Here is a 26,178-nt window from a genome sequence, read left to right on the forward strand (position 1 = left end):
CCTGCACAGCGCGATCTCTCAGCGGCGAGGAGTAACGCGTGGGAGGGACACGCCGCCCTCGTCGCTTCCTGATTCTACTGCGCAGGCGCACCAACCGACCTGTAGGAGTCGCTGTCCACAACGTCTGATCCCCACCCACCGCTCTTCCCTCCCCCTAATGCTGCCAATTGTATTAGTATGAACGACCAGCCAAGCTGGTAGCAACGCAGAGAGCTGGGCTCGAACCCAGCATCTCCTGCGTTGGTGGCGAGCGCCTTGCCCACTGCGCCACCTAGCCGCCGATTATCTTAATTCCTGATCAGCACACAAACACACACTCACAGCCACACACACACACATATGGGACACGCTGATATATAGGTGAAAATAGCTCTGATTATCCCAAGACTGGTAAAATAGATTCCTTACCTCAGATCAGATGTTCTCCAAAAACATTATTCCAATTCCTGATCGCCATTCCAAATATCGATCGCGTTTATTGATCCAACGCTGGGTGGTCGAAAGACATATTCCACGCTGTTCTGATGGTGGGCGATGACTGCAATAGGCTCGGATTACATGCCTGACAAGTAAAATGTGGAATCCAGACTCTTTTTTTCCCCCCTTCCATTTCATTCAGTCCAATCCAATGGGGTGCAATACCATCCGGAGAGACGATAGGGGGCGGTATTTTCCCTGTTCGAGCTCAGACAGATCCCCACTGGTAACGTGAGGCTAGATTGATGAAAAATTCATGGAAATATAATAAAAAAACAACGATTAAAAACAAGATTTCTCATCGGTTGGCACTCGACGCATGGCATGAACTAACAAGATTTCTCGTGGCTGGCACTCAAAGTGTTAACATACGAAGCACAGCTTCTTATAAATGTCTGGTTTTGGGCAGCCCCCCCCACCCCCGGTACCCTGCCTGTCTCTTTGCATTTAAACCGAGTCCAATCTTCAATCGGGGCTCTTTTCAGCTACACCTTGTAAACTGAAGTGAGACTCTGTGCACAGATAATACAGTTCTCTCATCAGCTTCCAGCCTGGATTCAAGTAATCATTGTTTCACAGTTCCAACTGGGTCATTTTTAGCAAAAATTCCACCACAATATGCATTTGCACATTTGCATTAACATGCATCCTTTTGATTTATGAACCCTGTATTACTCCCATCAATCAATGATCAAGCTATTCAAGTAAATAACCAAGAATAATATAATCAAATACAAGCTATGACATTAAGTTTGTTCAAAACCTTTTTGTCACAGTCAAGAGGGGCAGAACTATGATGCAACCAACAAGCGTGAGCTGCTAAGAACATGTGGGACAGATGTAGCATGTTACTAAAATAGTGACACACACATAGTTTGATTACAGAAAACATGTGTCTGCCAGTACCCAGATCTAGGTACTGTTACACCCCTACTACTACTGCCCAGTACCCAGATATAAGTACTGTTACACCCCTACTACTACTGCCCGGTAATCTGGTCCAAGTGCAGCAAAAAAGATCTCAACAAACTTCAGATTGTGCAGAATAGAGCAGCTCGTCTTGCACTCGGGTGTTCTACGAGAACAGGTGTAGACCAAATGCATAGCGATCTTGTGTGGTTGAAAGTAGAGGACAGATCGACACGCAGCCTACTAACACTATTCAGGAATATAACTGTGTCTAAACAACCAAGCTGCCTGTACTCAAGAATAACCTTTTCACAAGACAGACATGAGCACAGGACAAGACAAGTCACCAGGGGTCCTGTTTCAACACCGAGATCAAATGCAATGAAAATAACTGCCATGTATAGGGCCATCTCACAGTGGAATAGGTTGCCAATATATAATTACTCAAGCAACAAGCAAAGAAAGCTTTAAAAAGCAAGTAAAGAGGTTATTTTTGGGTACAGGCACAATGTTACATATAATATAACATTTTATTATTTTACAAGTCATTTTGTAATATTTTGGTATAATGCTAATGTATTGAGGTGGGTTGGATTGGTGTGGGTGGGGTGGGGGGAATTATGTTTGATTATGGTATGTATATTGTTTCGTATGTTTATTGTTTGTTTTATTTTTAATTATGTTAGTTTGTATTTATTATTTAGTGTGGACCCCAGGAAGAGTAGCTGTTGCCATTTGTAATAAACTCAAACTCAAGTACCCAGATCTAAGTACTGTTACACCCCTAGTACTCTATATCACCAAGTACCCAGATCTAAGTACTGTTACACCCCTAGTACTCTATATCACCAAGTACCCAGATCTAAGTACTGTTACACCCCTAGTACTCTATATCACCAAGTACCCAGATCTAAGTACTGTTACACTCCTAGTACTCCGTATCACCAAGTACCCAGATCGAAGTACTGTTACACCCCTAGTACTCTATATCACCAAGTACCCAGATCTAAGTACTGTTACACCCCTAGTACCCTGTATCACCAAGTACCCAGATCTAAGTACTGTTACACCCCTAGTACTCCGTATCACCAAGTACCCAGATCTAAGTACTTGGTCTGAAGATAACGTGGTATCGGGACGTCCCTACTTATGTGGGTCTTCTTTGAACACAGAACGTGGTCTGAAAGGGTTAGGGCTCCAGCAGCTGTCTCTCTTCTGTTATAACAGCGGTGGAACATTAAGTAACGATATTTCTTCTGCTCATTTCAGGCGGAATCTAGAATCCTAAAGGTGAAAGTCGTCGCTGGAATTGGGCTGGCCAAGAAAGACATCCTTGGAGCCAGGTAGGGTTAGGGTTATGTAGGTCATAGATCTGGTAGTGACCACGTGCACTCACTAGTCCTAGGGTCGGACCCTTTAGTTGACTGGTTAGACTCACTAGCCCTTGGCTAACAGGTCGGACCCTTAGTTGACTGGTTAGACCCACTAGCCCTTGGCTAACAGGTCGGACCCTTTAGTTGACTGGTTAGACTCACTAGCCCTTGGCTAACAGGTCGGACCCTTTAGTTGACTGGTTAGACTCACTAGCCCTTGGCTAACAGGTCGGACCCTTTAGTTGACTGGTTAGACCCACTAGCCCTTGGCTAAGAGGTCGGACCCTTTAGTTGACTGGTTAGACCCACTAGCCCTTGGCTAAGAGGTCGGACCCTTTAGTTGACTGGTTAGACCCACTAGCCCTTGGCTAACAGGTCGGACCCTTTAGTTGACTGGTTAGACTCACTAGCTCTTGGCTAACAGGTCGGACCCTTTAGTTGACTGGTTAGACCCACTAGCCCTTGGCTAACTGGTCGGACCCTTAGTTGACTGGTTAGACCCACTAGCCCTTGGCTAACAGGTCGGACCCTTTAGTTGACTGGTTAGACCCACTAGCCCTTGGCTAACTGGTCGGACCCTTAGTTGACTGGTTAGACTCACTAGCCCTTGGCTAACAGGTCGGACCCTTTAGTTGACTGGTTAGACTCACTAGCTCTTGGCTAACAGGTCGGACCCTTTAGTTGACTGGTTAGACCCACTAGCCCTTGGCTAACGGGTCGGACCCTTTAGTTGACTGGTTAGACTCACTAGCTCTTGGCTAACAGGTCGGACCCTTTAGTTGACTGGTTAGACTCACTAGCCCTTGGCTAACGGGCAGTGGTGCAGTCGTAATATGGGAACTGCCCAGACGCCACGTGCACGCGCATACATGTTCCCTCGCTTGCGCACAGAACAGATGATTATTATGCATAACAATGTTTTAAATGTAATTGTAGTTACAATTTCTTTAATTGAATTAACTTAAACTAGAAAAGTAAATACAAACTAAATTAACAATGTAACTTAGTTTACAGAAGGACAGTTTCCTTCAGAGACTGAAGCACAACTTAATGTCTCATCCTTCCAGTCGGGACCACAGCTCAAGCAAACCCCCACCAATTGGTACAGGGCTTGTATTTTGGTTTGGCTCTTCTCGTTGTTATGCTATCGGTATCCTATTATTATGCAAAGTCTAGGTGATAAGTGCCGGCCGCCGGGTACTTGGCGCACGGCGCGACGAGTCCAGTGACAATTGTGAACACATTTTTGTGTGCACGCATGCACATCCGTGCGCGATTACGCGCACTTCTGCTCAGCGAACTACTAGGACAGCGTCTTACCCCGTCCTACCACCACTGCTAACGGGTCGGACCCTTTAGTTGATTCGGCTCAAACAAGGGGCAAAACACGTTTCGCAATTATGCCACAACAATGTGGAACGCCCTACCCACAGCTGTAAAGGAATGTGAATCACTACCCACTTTCAAAACCACTCTCAAAGAGCTCCTACGGGAGACTGCAATTCGAAACTGGCCACCGTAAATGTCCTAACCCAACCCGATCCAATATACAGTAAATGTCCTACTCCTAACCCAATAATACACGAGACCCTCTTCTTGGGACCAAGTAAGGTTTCGTCGATAATCCAATGTACAGTTACCCCCCCCCCCGCCTACCCACCCTGCCCCTCACCCCCCCCCCCAACCCCTCCTCCAATGTACAGTTTCTTGGTCAAATGTATATACTCTCTTTCTTAGACTCTTTTTGTATCACAAACAGTACTGTATTTGTAGATCTGGTATGTCATAAATGTATAGATGTAGCAGTACTGTCTACCTGTATGTCATGTATGTCATATATGTCCTGATGAATTGAAAATGGGGGACCCTGATGTAAACAAGACGAAAGTCTTTCTCTGGTCTGCATCTCCTTAACAATTGTGTGTATTGAGCTGTACTGTATTGTACCCATTCTGCAATCTGTTAATAACATTTTCAATCAATCAATCAATCAATTCAAGACTGGTTAGACTCACTAGGCCTTGGCTAACAGGTCAGACCCTTTAGTAGTCCCCCAGGCCATCAGAGTCTTGAACGGGCTGCCGCGGTACTGATTTTTTCCTTACCGCACAAATTTGCAAAATATTTCCTACCGCCGCGATTACAGCAAAAAAAAAAAAAAAAAAGTTTGAATGCATTTTTCTTTTTTATTAGTCTACTCTTTATAGCATATCGCCTGCCTCTAGTCTAAATGTCTATCTTTAGAGGATGACTTTGCAGCATGAATATTGTTTGGGATTCGGCAAGCACGCATTCGTTATTGAAAGTGAAACACGGATTCGAAGTCTCCCCTCTGGTCGTGCACCGTTCACTCGGTGTCACGGGCAGGGGTGGTAGCGCCCGGCGGTTACCCCCCCCGACCCTTTCTTCTTCTTATTATTATAAAGTTACTACTTATGATTAACAAAGGCATTCGTTTTGTGGCATTAACGCTATATAGTTACACGTTCAATAACATCAGCGTATTTACCGGACCATAGCAAGGCAAGCATTACTCAATTCATATCTCAGTTCCTTCCTTTGCTCAGAGCGTGGTGAGTTGTGCCCATTCTGCGGTCTGTTAATAAAGTTTTCAATCAGACAAGTGTATAGAACGAAGGGCTTTTATTATAACATTCGTTGCAGTAAAATCATTATGCCTCGTTTAGTCCTGTGGAGTGCTGGTAGTCCACTCCGGCGGGGAGCCAACGTTATTAGCCTTGTTGTGAGACCTGATCAATGGCTGACATCCAGGAAGTAAAAAACGAATACGCGCTTGCCGATTGGTGGTAACAGCAGAGGCGGGTGCAAGCGGTGTGACGTAATTGGCAGAATCGACTGTCAATCAAAATTGTTCCGTTGCATTGCTTTGGTTGAGAGTATTATTAAAAAAAACAGCGGTGATGCGGTATTCAGCTAAACTCTGCGGTGGGTGTGATGTAACAGCGATACCGCGGTAATGCGGTAACCGCGGCAGCTCTCTCCACACACAAGCACACATGAGCACACACACACACACTGTATACGCTCACACACTAACAGTCACTTTAGCATGAACACACACACATGCTGCACACGCTCACACTCAACGGTCACTTTACAACAATGAAAAGGTCACTTAAAAAAAAAGGAGAACGGGAGTGGTTCTTGTATAGTAAATAGATGGATATAGCAAGTTAGCATAAGGACACATGTAGTCACTGTGTGTTGTTGTAGCCACCGGGTAAATCGCGATTTTTTATTAGTTTGTCATGACAAACCAATTACATAATCCAACATATGTGTAAAGGCACAACATATTCCAGTTAACGGTATATTTTTTTAATGATTCGTTACGGCGCAATCAATACTTCCATGCGTTCGGGACCTCCCATGTTTTGGGGGTATTCATCAGAAAAATCGGATCCGGGATTCGGCTCCCATCAGTCGGGCAAGAACTGCGGGTTTTCAGCCTCTCTCCTGGAGCTTAAGGGGGAGCTTAGTATTCCTGCCTCTGAGGAGCGCGTCGCGGCTCATGCGCGCGCTCGGCCAATCAGAGCAATTCAGAGCAACGCGGAAGCGCATGTCGGTTGCCTAAAGTGTTCACGCGTACCGGCCATGGGACTCTGACTGCAGCAGTGCAACGCCTGGTGTAAATGTCCTTGAGAGTGGGAAGCCCACCTGTCTGTGGTCCTTCTTGGTGTATTATTAGATTATATTAGATTTGATTAAAATGTATTTTCATCATACAGCACAAGTACAGTACAAAAAAAATAACTTTGCCATCCAACCAGAGTGCACATGAACAGAAAAGTGCAATAGTAATTTACAATGCACAGGTGATTAGACTGGGTATAAAATATATAAACTAGTACTACTGAGTAATAGTGCTAATCAGATACAGTCAGAGTTGTAGTAACTATTAATATGTACAGTGATACAGGTATAAAGACTCTACTACTTATGGTAGTATAGTAAGTCATACTGGCCAGCAGCGTATAGATATAGATATAGTATCTACAGATATGTAAAAGGATTATGTGCCGGTATGTACAGACGGATTTGGATATATATATATACGGTAAGAATATATATATAATATATATATATATACACATATATACAGCATTATTGTACATGCTATCATACAGGGTTATATGGGTTATATGCAGGTGTATAAAGTAAGTAGGTATATAGAAGGATTATATGCAGGTATATTCAGACAGATATGGATATATATATATATGCTGTAAATATAAATATATAAAAATCTAAATTTATATATGCGGTATATACATATATGTCTAATACATGAGATCATCTAACCCATGAGTGGTCGGAGGAAGAGCCTTTACTCTCATCGTCCCCAAACCCTCATCATTAAAGCGAGCCACATGTTGACACTACACACCTGTAACTGGGGGAAATAAGGGTTTGGCTGGTGGACGTGTTTGTAATGAAACTGGACACTTGAATTGGAAATACGGCATGAGTTACATTGAGATCAGGGGCGGATTTAGGATTATAGGAGATCCGGGGCTTAGCCCAGATAGGTCCCCCCCCCTTTTTTTTTTTCACTGCAGATTTCCTTTGAATTTAATTAACCTGTACGTGCAATTTCCTGCAATATAGAGCCTTCAATCTTGACCAATAAAGCTGCTCTTTTCACTATAAAACTCAGTTAACTCAGTAGTTATGGTTAGATTTATATATTGGGGGGGGTATATCATATTTTTCATATGATCAAAAAGTGGTGGAGCAAGAGCATACCTTTGCTCCCCCAAGTTCAATAGTGGGAGAGCAGAGATGCTCCGAATGCTCTTATGGCCAGGCGTCTATGATTCACTGATACAAAGTAAAATAGTGCAGTGCAATAAAATAGTTAGTAAAATAGAATAAAATAATGCAATAGTGCATTGCAATAAAATAGTTATCATCGTATTTCTTCGGGAGGCCGGTAAGGAGTGCATTACAGTAGTCGAGTTGGCTTGAAATAAAGGCATGGATCTGGTTTTCAGCGTCCTTTTGATTTATAAATGGCCGTACTTTAGCTATGTTTCTAAGGTGGAAGAATTAAGTTTTTGTCAACTTGTTGATTGTGATTTAAAGCTTAGGTCTGAGTCTACCATGACACCAAGACTTAACTCACTCAAATACAGTTAGCAGCTGGATATACCACAGATGGAAATTAGCTTCTGCTAAATCTGGTGCAAACATATTTTCATGTAACAATGATGAATTGTCAAAAAAAAAAAAAAAAAAAAAAAAAAAAATTTTAAATTTTTTTTAAAATAGATTCGGGGCTTTTCAGAAAACATTCGGGGCTTGAGCCCAAGTAGCCACCCCCTAGCTCCGCCCCTGATTGAGATGATCATTGCATAGTGCCGTCTGCGCTCGTTACAACAGCCTCGCCCCAGTGTGTTAACCCTTTCACTGCCATACTACAGAAGGTTAACCCTTTACTATCACACTACAGACGGTTTTTGGTAGTGCAGCAGTGAAAGGGTTAAAACAGCCTCACCCCAGTGTGTTAAAGCAGCCTGAATCTCCAGTTTCAGAGACGTGCAGCTTACATTACCTCCTAACATGACGTTTCCATGGAGTCTCCTGGACACTCCGACCAAGAGGCTGTTTGTAGGTAAATGTCTCCTCCTGGACACTCAGACCAAGAGGCTGTTTGTAGGTAAATGTCTCCTCCTGGACACTCAGACCAAGAGGCTGTTTGTAGGTAAATGTCTCCTCCTGGACACTCAGACCAAGAGGCTGTTTGTAGGTAAATGTCTCCTCCTGGACACTCAGACCAAGAGGCTGTTTGTAGGTAAATGTCTCCTCCCGGACACTCAGACCAAGAGGCTGTTTGTAGGTAAATGTCTTTGATTGATTGATTGAAAAGTTTATTAACAGATTGCAGAATGGGTACAGTACAGTACAGCTCAATACATACAATTGTTAAGGGGATGCAGACCAGAGAAAGACTTTCGTCTTGTTTACATCAGGGTCCCCCATTTTCAATTCATCATAACATATATGACATACATGACATACAGATAGACAGTACTGCTACATCTATACATTTATGACATATCAGATTTGCAAATACAGTACTGTTTGTGATACAAAAGTGTCCAGAAAAGGAGTGTATATACATTTGGCATAGAAACTGTACATTGGAGGAGGTTGGTTGGGTGGGGTGGGGTTGGGTGGGTTGGGTGAGGGCTGTACATTGGAGGTGGGGGGGGGGGGTTGGGAAGGGGACACACACACATTTTACACTGTACATTGGAATATTGACAAAGCCTTACTTGGTCATTTACTGTACAACTAGGTTAGGACATTTGTAGGGGCCAGTTTCGAATTGCAGTCTCACGTAGGTGTTTTTTGAGAGTGTTTTTGAAGGTGGGTAGTGATTCACATTCCTTTACAGCTTTAGGCAGGGCGTTCCACATTGATGTGGCATAATTGCGAAACGTGTTTAGTCCCTTGTTTGAGCCGAATCTGGGTTTTACATGATTTGTGGAGCTCCCTCTGGTGTTGTGATCGTGGTATTCACTGACCTTTGGGAAGTATTTTGACATGTACATGGGTACCTTGGTCGCGTAGTGTATCTTGTAGACCAGGCCCATTGCAAGTTGCTGTACTCTGTCATCTACTCTAAGCCATCCTAGGTTGTCAAAGTGGGCAGGGGTGAGGTGGGTTCTAGGAGTCAGGTCAAGTAGTAGTCTGACTAGCTTGTTTTGAGATGTTTGTAATTTGTTTTTTAGTGCCTTTGAGGTGCTTTGGTACCATGAGGTGCAAGCATAGTCGTAGTACCCTTGAATGAGTGCTCCTGCTAGAGTCTTCAGGGTATTCTTGTTTACCAGAGAGGAGATCCGGTACAAGAATCGCGTTCGTTGGTTGACTTTTTTTATTACATTGGATGCCATTTTGTCACAGGAAAGATTAGCCTCTAGGATGGAACCCAGGTAGGTAATTTCATCTTTCCTTGTGATAATATTGTCACCCACTGTAACCGAGAAGCCGTCGGTCTTGCTGAGTTTGTTATTTGAACCGAAGAGAATGGACTCTGTTTTGCCCATGTGTAATGATAGTTTGTTGTCGGCGAGCCATATGCAGATTTTGCCTAGTTCCGAGCTTAGGGCTTTTTCAACCTGTAACTTGTTCTTGTCAGAGACCAGCAGGGCTGAGTCGTCCGCAAACAGGAACAAGTTGCAGTCACAAGCTGACGACATGTCATTTGCATAAATTAGGAATAGTAGCGGTCCTAGTATGCTTCCTTGTGGAACACCACAGCTCACTGTGAGGGGGGGGGATAGTGTACCGTTTACTTCCACCATCTGTTCCCTCCCCTCCAGGTAGGATTGTATCCAGCTCACTGATAAACTATCAAAACCAATTGCTTTTAGCTTGTCAATCAGAATGGTGTGATTGACAGTGTCGAAGGCCTTTTGTAGGTCCAGCATGACCATGCCGCAGTATTTGCCCGCGTCCACCTCTTGTTTGATGTGGTCGTTCAAGTAGAGAAGGCATGTGTCAGTGGAGTGGGATGTTCTGAAGCCAGATTGGAATTCGTAGATTAGATTTTTTCCGCGAGGTACTTTTCGATCTGTTCGTATACTATTTTTTCCATGACTTTCGAGATGGATGTAAGGATAGAAACAGGGCGGTAGTTACCCGGGTCTAATTTGCTGCCCTTTTTGTGCAGGGGTGTTACTCTCGCAATTTTGAAGTCCTTGGTGACGTGTCCCTGTTTTATGGAGAGGTTTATTATGTGTGTGATGACTGGGGTGATGGCTGCTGCTGAGTCTCTGAGGAATTTGGAGGGGATGTTGTCATGGCCAGTGGCCTTGTTTGGTTGGAGGGCGCTCAGTTTTTTGAGTACCTCATCTGTAGTTACTATTTCCAGTTTGAAGTCGTCTTTGTGGACGCCTAGGTTCTTGTAGTATGCTACTATGTGTTCTACCCCATACTGCCCTGAGTGGGAGGGTAGTTTGTTTACCAGTGTTGTGGCTATGTTTGTGAAGAAAGTGTTTAAGTAATTGGCTACATCCAGCTTGTCTGTGATGAGCGTGTTGTCCGTCTTTATGTTTATGTTTGAGAACCTGGTTTTGAGTTTTTTACTGCAGCCTAGTTGATTGTTGAGTAATTTCCAAAGTTCACGTGGTTTATTTTTGTTTTCCTCGGTTTTGTCATTGATGAAATTTTTTTTAGCAGTTTTGATCATGGAGTTTTACGTCATTTCTTAGTCTGTTTCTTTCTAGTTTGAGTTCAGTCACGTGGTCTTGGAGTTCACTGCTCGTGCTTTTGGTAAGCTTTGACTGACTTTTACGAAACTCAGAGCATTTTTTGTCTCTGGCTTTCATAGCGGTCAGTATTTCAGTGTGCATCCATGGCTCAGCGCGATTTTTTACCCTGGTGGTTCTTAGGGGGGCCATGTTGTTTAGTATTGATGAAAATTTGGTTTTGAAGCCAAGCCAAGTTTCTTTAACCAGTGTACCATTGAGTTCATCTGACCAGTCCAGACTCTCCAGTTCAAGGTTAAAGGCCTCGCTAGAGTAGGTTTTGAGGTCTCTAGATGTGACTGTTTTGTGACAGCCAGCCTTTAGTTTTAGCTTTTTGCGGGTACAGAATATCATATAATGATCACTTAACCCGCATGCTATAACCCCTTTATTGGAGATCTTGGACTTGTCAGAGGTCAGTATGAGGTCAATGGTAGTCTGAGTTGATTCACATATCCTTGTGGGTTGGGTGATTAGTTGGCTGAGGCCGTGCAGATCACAAAACCTATTGAAGGATTTGAAGACGGGTGCATCTTTTTGTTGCATATCCGTGTTCCAATCCCCAATAAGAATTTTTTCCGCATCCTCAGCTCCAGCTAAGCACACATCCAGAGTATCATAAAGCCAGTTTGATCTGGCGGTCTGTATATTGTGCCGACTAGAACAGATTTTGCCCTTTCAAATAAAATCTCCACCCATACGGTTTTAATTGTCTCATGATGAAGGTCAGTACGGGTAATGAATTTGGTGTCCTTATGTATGTACATACAAACACCACCTCCATACTGGTTTCTGTCATTACGGACTATAGTATAGTTCTCTATTTCTATTTCAGGGTCTGTTACAGATGGATCAAGTTTAGTTTCAGTAAAGCATAATAAGTCTACCTTACCGCTCATAAACAGGTTTCTTATTTCGTCCAGCTTATGCTTAATGCTGTTCACATTAAGGTGAAAGATGTGTAGTCCGTTTTTATTAGCTGTGTTATTGATGTCTTCAAGTTCCAGGTAATTGTTTTCTGGTGCTGCTGTGGGGGAGGGAGGGGGGGGCTTTGTTGTTGTCTCCGTGAGGTCTGTGTGCTGGTGTGTGGGGAGGGGGGATCCTTTGTCCTGTCTTTTCTGGCGGCAACCCTTTGTTCTCCTGGGCTGGTAAACATAGCCAGCCTGGCTAGGTTGGCTAATTTATCAGGCGATTTGTCCGTGGGGTTGCCGGTTGGGGGGGCTTTGTTGTCGTGGGTGGGAAGGGGGGAGGGGGGGGTCGGGACCCGCGCCGTGCTGGTACAACAAAGGACTCGGTCCAGAGTCCTTTGTTCCTGGATGTTTTCGCCGTTAGCTCCGCTGGCTAGCCGGCTATCGGGCGTCTCCTCCTGGACACTCAGACCAAGAGGCTGTTTGTAGGTAAATGTCTCCTCCTGGACACTCAGACCAAGAGGCTGTTTGTAGGTAAATGTCTCCTCCTGGACACTCAGACCAAGAGGCTGTTTGTAGGTAAATGTCTCCTCCTGGACACTCCGACTGTTACAAAGGGTCAGATTAAACCGAATATATATATTTATTACTTGAGATATATTGTATAATATTTGTATATCGTCTGATATCCCTTGTATATTCTTTGTACATATACACAGAATATCCCTTTACCTAGGTACAGGCCAGACCATAATATTCGTTCTCCTATTGGACAGCAACCCCCTAGGCGCCAACGGCCATACCCCCAATGTCTAGTTCAAAGTCACCGCTAAGACATGTCTCAACATGCCCAGGTTTGCGCAGTAATACGAGACAGAAATAAGGTTGGCACTAGATTATTCACCTTACGTATAAATACGGCGCAGGTGGATACAGAAGCACTTAGTAACTAAAAGTTGAAGCCTTCACCACGATACAACGTGCCGTGAAGTGGGCCCGTTTTGCCCCTAAATAGAGCCTTGAGACCGCGTGCGAATTGATAGCTAAAGTGTCAGAGTTTAACGCTGTATCGTCGAGTTCGACTTATTCTATTATAAAGTAATAGTCTATTATGTATAGTGTATCGTGCGGCTACCGTTCTACAGTGACCAGCATTACCACCGTTTCATCGTACCGAGCTAGTGTGCTTATCCAGGCTGGGCGGCCTAACCTTGTGCCGCCATCCGAGGAGCCCTAGACGAGAACCGTGTGGATATGTACACTGGATAACCTACACCGACGAATGCAGAGCCCTTTTCGGCTGGATTATATTGCTTTGGTACTGTGGCTGCTGGAGCAGAGAACCGTCTACCCCCACTACCGTGTGGGATCTACCCTGTGAGGAGCCCCATCGAGCCCGCCTCTAGGACCCAGAGGCTGGCTAGCTTTCATCCATGCTGCAGTGCATACCGGAGTATAGCTGTTGCTTTGTCTAAGGACCAAGGGATTATTGCACCGTCTCCTGTACCTGGAGTCTCTTTATTCCTCGTTGATCCAGACTTTTGCTCCCGACAATTCCTCTCCCCTGCTGGCTTACAACCGGAGGGAACCCCCTTAGTATCTCCAGCTGACCTACGAGTGTGCCTTATATAATTCTTATGCTACAGGTGGTATTAATTATCCCCATCGTAATATGCTCATGGACTTACGCTCTTGACCTATTCATGCACATTCTTCGCCATACAAGCGCAACCCTAATTCTCAATACTGTAATCTACTATTGCTGCTCTTCTAATAAATATTCTAAACAGGACTTTCTTTGTTAAGCCGTGTTATTGTGTGGGTGTTCATCATATATACCGTGTACTGTATGGCCAGTAATTAAAGTACATAACTCAGTAGTGGTTTAATGATACCATACTTTCAATACAGTCAGGGAATTGTACCCCTCAGTTACACCGACCAAGAGGCTGTTTGTAGGTAAATGTCTCCTCCTGGACACTCAGACCAAGAGGCTGTTTGTAGGTAAATGATTGATTGATTGAAAACTTTATTAACAGATTGCAGAATGGGTACAGTACAGCTCAATACACACAATTGTTAAGGGGATGCAGACCTGAGAAAGACTTTCGTCTTGTTTACATCAGGGTCCCCCATTTTCAATTCATCATAACATATATGACACACAGATAGACAGTACTGCTACATTTATATCTCCTCTGTTTCTTTATAAATCCATAATTAGAGGCTGTCCACATTATATTACTTCTTTATTGGAATGGACCACTGGACCCTGTGGAGTTTGTACTGAACTTGATCCAGTGATTGTCTTACACCTAGAGTTCCTAGAGTCTCAAGTTCAAGTTTTTATTTGTCACATATAAACATACACATACTTCACAGTGAAATGCTTTTTTTTCTGTATGAGCCCCTGAGAATGTACTTCATAAAAAACACACAAAGGCTCTAGCCACAAATACAATGCTTGACCAAGCAAGCTTTTCATCAATAATCACACCCAACAACCTGCCTCTCTAACCTGCTCAATAGCAGCACCATTCAACACAATATTTAGTTCCTGATCTGTTCTTAATTTATTTCTAGAGGCCAGCATGATAGTCTGTTTTTTAAACATTTAACTTTAACTTGTTTTCAGTAACCCAATTAGAAACCAGCATTAACTCTTCTTGGAGCAACGTATTATTAACCAAGTTATCTTTCTCTGCAGAGACATACATTGTCGTGTCATTCGCATAAATTACCATGCATGCATTATTCAATACATAAGGTGAATCATTAACAAAAATTGAATAAAGCAAAGGACCAAGGCAACTTCCACATTGCCACATTGAAGGGTTTCCATATCTGAAAGTGTCCCATTAAACAATAACCTTTGTTGTCTGTTAACCAAGTAACTATTCATTAATTTAATAGAACATTCATTGAAGTTATATGCTAATAGCTTCCCGAGTAGGAGCTCATGATCAATGATATCAAATGCTGCGCTAAAATCCAGAAGCACAGCACCCACAATTGACTTTCTGTCTGTGTTTCAACCAGTTATCAGTAAGCGATGTTAGTGCTGTGGAGTAGCGACTTTATATGGTTAGGGTTAGGGTTAGAGTCAGTTATGCCCGTGGAGTAGCCACTTTATATGCATGCTGGTATTCTGAGTTAATGCTGTTTTCCTCCAAATATCCCTGAATTTGCTTGCATACAATTTTCTCAAACATTTTACTTTACTTTCCGTGCCACTCACGAGATTTCTCTGGTTTTTTTATAGGTGGTTGCTAGCCACTCACAAGATTTCTCGGATTTTTTTTTTTTTTTTTTTTTTTGCGATCTGAAAAATTATTGCATCACCCGAGCCTACCCGAGTATAGCCGAGGGGCGCCGGCGATCACTGTGGAAAAAAGCGCCCCCTGTCGTCTCCCAGATGACATAAGTGATTTTGGAATGGACTCAATGAAAATGAATGGGGAAAAAAATCCGGTACTCCACATTTTCCAGTCTACTGATCCAGCCGGGGTTACCACAGTTCATTCTGGAACCTCAGATCCCCGCTGATCATGGAGATCTACAGTATCGCGTTGGATCCATACACGTATCGATTTTTTCGAATGGTGATCAGGAATTGGAATATACCAGTTGGATACCATCTGATGTCAGGTAAGGACTCTATGTTATCAGTGTTAGGATAATCAGAGTAAGTTTGATGAAGTTATAAGCTGTTTTGTGAAATGTCCTCTTTCGGTTTCACTGTAAAAGTCAGAGAGGAAATCAACGGGGCGATTATCCGTGCGCGGCCGTAATGTGCTTGCATGCACGTATAATATTGATCATCTAGCGCATAGGTGTCAAACTCACGGCCCGCGGGCCAAATCCGGCCCGCCACGTCATTTGATGTGGCCCCCCAAGAGCTCAGGTAAAAAAAAAAAAAAACGTTTTTTTTTTTTTTTTTTTTTTACATTAATTGATTTTTTTTTACAGTACAGTTACAGTTGTGTGTTCATGCAGACACATAATAGCAATTTCATTACGAATTGAAAATGGGGGACCCTGATGTAAACAAGTCGAAAGTCTTTCTCTGGTCTGCATCCCCTTAACAATTGTGTGTATTGAGCTGTACTGTACTGTACCCATTCTGCAATCTGTTAATTAAAGTTAATTAAACTATCTTCCATTAGTTGGATGTATGGCCTCTGCAAGGTTGTATGCAGCCATTTGTTTTTGTAACATCTGCTACATCTGTCCCACGTGTTCTTTGCAGCTCACAGTTGTTAGTTCTGCCCCTCTTGACTGTGACAAAAAGGTTTTGAACAAACTTAATGTCATAGCTTGTATTTGATGATATTCTTCTTTGTTATTTACTTGAATGGTTTGATCATTGATTGGTGGAGTAATATGGGGTTCTGATAAACTAAAATTATTTGTTAAAATAACATAAGCTAACATATATTTTTACATTTATGCAAATGAATATGCAATATGTATAACTTGAATAAGTAATAAATACAGAAACACCATGTTTAACTATATGTAAATGTGTAGCTACATTTATTTTACATTACATTAACATCTATACGGTCTTTGGCCCTTTGAGGGCAACCATAATGCTGATGTGGCCCTCTGTGAAAATGAGTTTGACACCCCTGATCTAGCGTTTATTTGAAAACGATTCATAAAAAGGCAGACGAATATCAACGTTGTGGAATATTCCACTAAAAGACGATTTTCATAGAATGCTCCAGAATGAGCTGTTTTTTATATCAAAACGGGGGCTTTTCTAAATGCTCTGAAACGGAAACGACGCGATAAAAAAACAATCTGCCTTGACAGCACTGACTGGAAAATAGTCTTTGATAATGCGATGGGCAGATTAGACACATAGCCATAATTTAAAACATAGATTAGGCGATATTAACGTTAACATTGGCGCCGATGGTGGCATTCAGCCGGAAAAATGGAAAACCAGGCGTGGCGCTCAAAGTGTTAATACAGGCAAGATACTCACAGGTCTACTGTTTGGCCCATTGAAGGACTCCTTACTGTTTTTAATACAGGCAGGATACTCACAGCTCTACCATTGAAGGACTCCTTACTGTTTTTAATACAGGCAGGATACTCACAGCTCTACCATTGAAGGACTCCTTACTGTTTTTAATACAGGCAGGATACTCACAGCTCTACCATTGAAGGACTCCTTACTGTTTTTAATACAGGCAGGATACTCACAGCTCTACCATTGAAGGACTCCTTACTGTTTTTAATACAGGCAGGATACTCACAGCTCTACCATTGAAGGACTCCTTACTGTTTTTAATACAGGCAGGATACTCACAGCTCTACCATTGAAGGACTCCTTACTGTTTTTAATACAGGCAGGATACTCACAGCTCTACCATTGAAGGACTCCTTACTGTTTTTAATACAGGCAGGATACTCACAGCTCTACCATTGAAGGACTCCTTACTGTTTTTAATACAGGCAGGATACTCACAGCTCTACCATTGAAGGACTCCTTACTGTTTTTAATACAGGCAGGATACTCACAGCTCTACCATTGAAGGACTCCTTACTGTTTTTAATACAGGCAGGATACTCACAGCTCTACCATTGAAGGACTCCTTACTGTTTTTAATACAGGCAGGATACTCACAGCTCTACCATTGAAGGACTCCTTACTGTTTTTAATACAGGCAGGATACTCACAGCTCTACCATTGAAGGACTCCTTACTGTTTTTAATACAGGCAGGATACTCACAGCTCTACCATTGAAGGACTCCTTACTGTTTTTCGGCAGCGGAGTGACTTTTGCAATTTTCCATAACTGTGGATATACACTTTGTGACAAATGGGCACCGCTACAAACTCGGTTGCTAGCTGCAGTAAAGTTTGTTTATTATATGTCACAACAAAATACAGAATACTTTATATGAAATGCTTATTTCTGAAAGAGCCCCAGAAGTAAGTAAAAAAAATAAAGAATAAAAAAAATAGTTATTTGCCGTCCAGATTGTCAACACCACAGGGCTTATCACCTTTAATAATACATTTGTTTTATATAGCGTCTTACATAAGGCATCTCAAAGCGCTTTATTATTAAATTAGAGATTTTCCACCTCCTTTGCATCAACCCCCCTGTTGTGAAGGATCAGATTAAACCGAATATATATATTTATTTATGGATATATATTTAATAGTATTTGTATATCGTTTGATATCCCTTGTATATTCCTTGTACATATACACGGAATATCCCTTTATTCTACTACAGCCCATAATAGTTCATTCTCTTATTGGACAAAAGGACCAGGCGCCAGGGACAAGCCCCTGGCGTTCAAGTTCAAAGGTACCGACGAGACATGCCCTTACTAGCCTCAGCTCCGCGCAGGAATACGGCTACCGAAAGCAGAGCGGCACTACTTGTCCACCGTGCATATAAATATGGCGCAAGAAATGTAGAATTCCTCTTAGTCCTTTACCCTTCTACCCAACTAAGTAACAAGACGTGAAGCCTCACCCCACGATACCGCGTGCGGTGTAGTACGGCCTGTTTGGCCTTAGAATAGCAGTGAGACCTCGTGCGAATTAATAGCTGAATTGCCAGAGTTTGGCACCGTATTTCTATTAAGTAATAATAGTCTATTATGTATGGTGGGGGTGGACGGTATAAACGGTATACGGTATAAACGGTATGAATTTGCTCTACGGTATGGATTTTGACTATACCGTATAACCGGTAGTGCAGCTCTAAAATAGCAATGACGTCATGTAACCACAGCGCGACTATTTCACTCGCATTTGCCCCTAAAAATAGATAGAATTAGTCATAGATAATAGATATGTGCGAACTAGAAAAAGTTATTTAGGAGGCTTCGCGCAGTGGGCGTGCCAGCCCCTCCCGCACGCATGTAAACACGGGTCTACTAGTAGTCTAGTGGGACGGGACGTCTCCCTGAGCTAACGTTAGCTTAGCTACCGTTACAAAATGACCCAGTCAACTATTCACTTTTAGTTTAATACATGATGAGGCATTGTCTAACCGAACGGTATCTAGTCGGCCAGCTACCGATAGCTCCTGACATCAACAAACGCTCCATCAAGTCTAGTAGAGTAGACGTGTATGATAGCTCCGTTAGCCGTTAGCTCACGTTAACGCAAATTAGTTCACCGTTCAAAACGAAATGTCCCATTGAACTAAATAATTCACTGAGGCGTTGTATTAACGTTATATATCCGGCTAGCAGTAGCTACAGATAGCTCCTGATATCAATGTCTTATAACACTGATTCGATGCGTATTCGAGCTGAGGGCTTGCTAACGTTATAGTACCAATACAATAGGGTCCAGGTGCAGCGCCGGAGAATCCTGGCCGTAGCTCTGCTCGAGGCTACTAGAGTATAGGTCCAGGTGCAGCTCTGGAGAATCCTGGCCGTAGCTGGAGGCTACTAGAGTACACACAGACAGTGGAGCTTGTTGCGTGGTGGCGATGTCTCGCAGATAATACAAGTACAAGTCTAATTATATAATATATATATTTTATAAAAAATAAATAAATAAAAAATATAAAATAAAAATTTTTTTTTATCAAAAACGATGATACCGTGATATATACCGTTACCGTCTATGCTTCAAATTATACCGTGATATAAATTTTAGACCATACCGTCCACCCCTAATGTATGGTGCATCGTTCGGTTAGAGTTCTAAAGTGAGCAGCACCCCCATCGTTTCCTCGCGTTATCTAGAGTCTTAACCAGGTTGGGCAGACCACGCGTGGTGCTTTCATCCGAGGAGTTCTAGCCAAGGACGAGTGGACCTGCACATTGGATTACCTACCCCGACGACTGCTGAGCCCTATACGGCATGGAATATCTATTTGCTTTGGTGCTTTGATTTGTGGAGCGGATAATCGCCAACACCGGTGAGTGTTGGATTTACCCCGAGAGGAGCCAAGGTGAGACGGCGCTCAGACCAGACTGAGGTCGCCTCGCTTCTTCTTCGTTGTGGACCTAAAGCTACAGCTACAGCTATCGTCTACAAGAGAGCCCAAGTGTATTCATCTGTGGATCAAGGTTCTACGGGCACTGTGTTCTGTACCTGGACTCTCCCTAGAAATCGTTGACCAGACGGGATACAGCCGACGGCTCTCCTACCCCCCCTACTGGCTTACAACCGGCGGGACCCCTTCAGTATATTATCCAGCTATAATCATTAAGTGACCATCGCTATAATTCCCTAAGAGCCAGGTTGGATACTTGCTTCCTGTGTAACCAGAGATTGGACATTCAGTGTTGATTTGCCTACGAATACTCATTTGCCTTACAAGTGCATTCAAATCATAAATGTAATAAGTAACTATTATATGTACCCTTTGCTATATATTAAATATTTGACTATTACCTTTGTGTGGACCTGATTTCATATGTGGGAAAGTGTTCATCATACTTAGATATCGTGTACTGTATGGCCAGTAATTAAAGTACATAAAGCGGTAGTGGTTTAATGATACCATACTTATCAATACAGTCAGGGAATTGTACCCCTCAGTTACACCCCCTGAACTCAACTGCACACCTGTCCTGCATAATCCTATTTTTTATGATCGACTCTGAACGCTTGCTATTCACCACAGTCATCATCTGATTTCTAATTGTGCTTACCTTATCAATGAAAAAACTATTAAAATAGTTTGCTATGTCAGCTGGTTTTGTGATAAATGTACCCTCTCTATGAATGAAGGCATCTTGCTCATTTCTATCTCTACCTACAGCTTCATTGATCGCTCTCCAGAGTTTCTTACTGTCGTTTTTGCATTCCTCAAATCTTACTTTATAGTACTGTTTTTTCTTCTGTCTGTTCATTTGAGTTATTGTGTTCCTAAACACGTGATACAGATGAGGGTCTGTATGCCCTATCCGTTATATTATATGTTGCAATACATATGGGCAATAAAGAATTAGAATCTGAATATATACTATGAATGAGAGTAAAAGTAAACAATATACACAGGTGCAGTATATACAAGGTACCCTAACTGGCATGATATATACATCATACGTTGCAGGTTTATCGGGTAGAAATAAAGATTGAATTTAATATTTTTCCTCTTCTTGATTACAGTGATCCATATACAAGATTATCCCTCTATGACCCTATCAATGGGGAACTAACCAGTCTGAAGACGACAACAATTAAAAAGGTATGTACTTCTGAATTGACTATTAAAAAGGTTTATGAGTGGGCTGGTATTTTATCATTATTAACGTTTACTTTTCTTTTGCATTTTTTAAAGACACTGGACCCGAAGTGGAATGAAGAATTCTACTTCAGAGTAAGTGAAATATATCATCCTCGAGTCATTTAGTCGCATTTTAAATGGTCTGTGTGCAACAAGTCTTTCCCTGGAATGAGGATGTTTGGTTCAGGGTTACAGATTCACTCAAGAGAGATAACAGGTTGAATCTGAACAGATAACCGGTTGAATCTGAACAGATAACAGGTTGAATCTGAACAGATAACCGGTTGAATCTGAACAGATAACAAGGTTGAATCTGAACAGATAACGGGTTGAATCTGAACAGATAACAGGTTGAATCTGAACAGATAACAGGGTTGAATCTGAACAGATAACAAGGTGACAGAAATGAAAGATAACAGGGTGAATCTGAACAGATAACAAGGTGACAGAAATGAAAGATAACAAGGTTGAATCTGAACAGATAACAAGGTGACAGAAATTAAAGATAACAAGGTTGAATCTGAACAGATAACAAGGTGATAGAAATGAAAGATAACAGGTTGACCTGATGAAAGTCCAATGCGCTCTCCGGCCAAGTTTGGAACAGGAGGTGTTTGGTTCAACAGCAGAGGACATAATAAGCAAACTGTTACCAGGACCCTCATAACGTCCACCATGTTTCAGTGTCTTCCTCAGAGACCCAGAGCAGGACCCTCATAACGTCCACCATGTTTCAGTGTCTTCCTCAGAGACCCTGCAGGACCCTCATAACGTCCCCCATGTTTCAGTGTCTTCCTCAGAGACCCAGAGCAGGAGCCTCATAACGTCCCCCATGTTTCAGTGTCTTCCTCAGAGACAACAGAAATTAATATTTCGTTCAAGCCTACGTACATTCTAAGAGGATGTTACCCTCATTTAATCTAGTAAACTTGTAAATCTAAGATAAAGATCGGAGTAAGATTTGAGTTATGCCAGTCAGACTATCCCGGAGCTGATTTTGTGTTGAGTCCATTTCCTAGAATGGAAACCCTTGGGCTAATGGGTTTGAATGGAGTGGCCTTGGGTTATTGTTTGTATGCTCTGTTAATCATTTTAGCCCATCCATTAGGGATGGGCCATATGTGTTTTATGTGTAACCCGTCTGTGCAAGACGTTAGGGTTATTTTGTTTTATGTACTTCACCCCCTCCCCCCTCCGTTCACCCCCCCCTTATTCCAGCCATTTAGAGACCTGCCCACATTAGCCTCAATAGAAGCGTCAAAAAAAATATTGCATTACCAACAACCATACAACAACATGTATAGATTATGGCTAGTTTGAACATAATGATATGGAACACTGGTGGAATAAATAAACAACACAAACGAAAAAGCGTGCTCACACTGATGAAAAAAGAACAGGTGGACATAGCTCTGCTAAGCGAAACGCACATTTTAGAGAAAGACATAGATATGTTAGCGGACAACACATATCATAACATCAGTCACTCTTCCTTTGGAACGAGAACTCGGGGAGTAGCCATAGTCGTTAGACGGAAGTTGAATATTGAATTGAAGGGAGTATGGTCTGATGCAGATGGTCGGATAACTATAGCTAAGATTTTACATAAGAACAGAAAAATAGCGTTGGTAGCGGTATACGCCCCAAATTTATACGAAGTTAGTTTCTTCACTACACTTACCAGAGCAATGTTAGACCTTCCCGAATACTCATTTATAATCGGTGCGGATTTTAATGCCATTTGGAACCCAAGGATGGACAAATCAAATCCCTCCTTTTCCAATGAACAAAAAAATGCATCTAATGCATTAAAGGATTGGTCGAAGATTACAGGTGTAAATGACTTATGGCGTTCACTCAACCCCATGACCCGGAAGTACTCTTGTCGATCTGCGAGACATAATACATTATCCAGAATAGATTACGTTTTCACAACCCAGAGACTATTTGATAACTACGATGTGGAAATGATACCCAATGCATTGTCTGATCACTGTTATTTACTCTTAAAAGGAACATTTGGTATACTATCATCCCGAGCCCCAAGATGGCGATTTAACACGATGCTGCTTAATAACAAGGAATTCATTACACAAATCAAAGAAGCTCTTACGGTATTCCTACGGATAAATGTGAATTCGGTGCAGGACCCCAGAATATTATGGATGTCGACAAAGGGAATGATCAAGGATTTCACTGATAGCTTTTCCTCCCAAATACGCAAGAATCGATGCTCAAAACTGGCTGAACTGGAAACACTTTACTCAACGTTATTTAATTCTTTGCAATACAACAACTCGGTTCAACTGGAAAATCAAGTCAATATACTAAAAAAAGAGATTAACGCCATATACAGACAACAATCTGAATTGCAAATACGTAGCACAAGACAACAGCAGTACTCCCAAGGTTCCAAACCAAGTCACCTATTAGCTATGCGACTAAGAGTCAACGCAAAATTTGCAGATATAACTACCATTAGAGCACAACAAGGACTTGTTACAGAACCCAAAGAAATAAACACGACATTCAAAGAATTCTACTCCAACTTATACAAATCAGAAACGACCTTCGATCAAAACAAGATGGACACATATCTTAATCAAATTAACCTCCCTAAACTTTCAGAGGATGACGCTAAACAGTTAGAAACACCGATCACACTAGATGAACTTAGGGAGGCCATATCTGAAATGCAAAGTGGAAGGGCCCCTGGAAGAGACGGTATCCCACCAGAAATGTACCTCTCTTGTTGGGACATAATTGGACCCTTATTACTAAATATGATTTTATACTCAGTCAAGGAGGGGAACTTCCATAAGAATGACAATATTGCACTCATAACAGTCCTCCTCAAAAAAGACAAAGACCCCACCGAGTGCGGTAGTTACAGACCTTTAAGCCTCCTCGGAACCGATATCAAACTGTACTCTAAGGTATTAGCCATCAGACTACAAAAGCATATGACGTCTTTAATTCATCCGGACCAAACAGGCTTCATAAGAGGCCGCCTGATCACTGATAACATAAGACGATTACTACACGTACTAGATGCTAACAAGGAAGACAACACACCTAAGGCGATGCTGTCCCTGGATGCAATGAAAGCTTTTGACAGGTTGGAATGGTCATATCTATGGGCAGTGTTAGAAAGGATGGGGTTAGGAAAAGGATTCATTGATATGATTAAAGTATTATACAAAGACCCATCGGCCATGATTACAACAGGTACAATCACCTCCGAAATCTTTCCAGTATCACGGTCTTCCAGACAGGGTTGCCCCCTTAGTCCCGGACTATTCGATCTATCATTAGAGCCTTTAGCACAATATATAAGACAATCCCAATCCATAGAACCAATCGTAATCAAGGGCACACAACACAAAATTAGTTTATATGCGGACGACGTAATACTGTTCATGCAAAACCCCAACACCGCATTGCCTCATCTTCTCAAGTTGATTGAGGACTTTGGAGATTTATCGGGATTTAGGATAAATTGGCCGAAGTCGGCCTTCCTCCCACTTAACGCCCCTGCAAAAAGAAATATAACCCTCCCAGAAGAGATACCGATGGTAAAACACTTTAGATGTTTGGGAGTTGAAATATTCCCTACCATAAGCCAAACGGTGAAGCACAATTACATAAAAATCCAAAACAAAATCAAATACGACCTTGTCAGGTGGTCAAAACTTAAAAACTCAGTACAAGCACGGATATCAATAATTAAGATGGACGTCCTACCTAGAATCAACTTCTTCAGCTCAATGCTACCGTTACCCCCTCCAAAGGGTTACTGGAAAGAATTACACTCCTCCACATACAAATTTATTTGGAATAACAAACCACCATGTATAAAAAGATCCACCGCACAGAGAAACAAAGCAGACGGTGGTATGGCATTTCCAGATTTCCACCACTATTTTAAGGCATACACTTTAAGACCACTGACAACATGGTTTGATCCCCAAGCATCAGTATCCTGGAGAAATTTAGAAGAAAATATAGTAGCTCCACATAGGCTGAAGGACATAGTGTACACCAAATTATCAATTAAGCAATGCGAACGGAAATTTGGCCCCATAATCACTCATGCAATCCGGATATGGCGTGAAACACAAAAAAAAGACTCTATCCCACATAAATGGCATAATCATACTCCCTTATTCAATAACAATGCACTCTTGATTGGAAAACAACCTATAAGATTCCCTAGATGGGAAAAGCAAGGCATACACACATTAGGAGACGTTTTCAACAAACAGGGTTTTTGTAGTTTTGATGAGATATGCAAAAAATTTTATCTCACCAAGTCCTCATATTATTTTTACGCACAGTTATTGGCATGTTTGAAGGCTCACGGTGTTCCATTAAGGATACCAATTGTACACCACAGATACCACAAATTCTTCTATGAAAGAGAGACATCGAGAGGTTTTGTTTCAGATTTTTATCATCAATTACTAACGGCCTCGTATGAAACCCTACATCTAGACTCAGTCTGGAGGAGGGATATACCAGACCTGGAGATAGACTTTGACTGGCAAGAAGCCTGGGCAAATGTACGCCTTGCATCAAGGAACCCGGACCATCAACAAATCAATCTTAACTATATTCACAGGACATACTTAACTCCTATAAGACTGAACAAAATGGGTCTTAAACAAGACTCCAAATGCTCCTTATGTACAAATGGGGACGAAGGGACATTTATGCACATGTACTGGGACTGCCCACCAGTTAAGATATTTTGGAAAGAAGTGACCCAGCAATTGTCAAATCTCTTAACTCTGGATATACCTGTACACCCCTCTGTATTACTGCTGAATGATGTCTTTGAGCATGCAGTACCTCCACAGCTAAAGAGATTGGTTTTATCCGGTATCACAGTGGCCAAAAAGCTGATAGCATCACGATGGTTTCAACCGGAAAAAATGTGCCGTAAGGTCTGGATTCTTACATATCTCGATGTGATTTATCAAGAAATATCAACAGCTAGAATTTTGGGTCT

The 26,178-nt window shown here is 42.2% G+C and overlaps 1 protein-coding gene across 1 annotated transcript in view; it reads left to right on the forward strand.

Annotated features, from left to right (window-relative positions):
• The window catches only part of nedd4a (NEDD4 E3 ubiquitin protein ligase a), a 179,660-nt gene that overhangs the window by 6,390 nt on the left and 147,092 nt on the right, over positions 1–26,178 (forward strand). Inside the window, exons 2-4 of the mRNA XM_084307345.1 lie at positions 2,656–2,729; positions 21,050–21,128; positions 21,222–21,260. Of these exons, the coding sequence (XP_084163471.1) occupies positions 2,656–2,729; positions 21,050–21,128; positions 21,222–21,260 (192 nt within the window). The remainder of the gene's footprint in view (positions 1–2,655; positions 2,730–21,049; positions 21,129–21,221; positions 21,261–26,178) is intronic.

The sequence above is a fragment of the Notolepis coatsorum genome (assembly GCF_963971535.1).
Source record: "Notolepis coatsorum genome assembly, chromosome: 2".
Classification (NCBI taxonomy): domain Eukaryota; kingdom Metazoa; phylum Chordata; class Actinopteri; order Aulopiformes; family Paralepididae; genus Notolepis; species Notolepis coatsorum.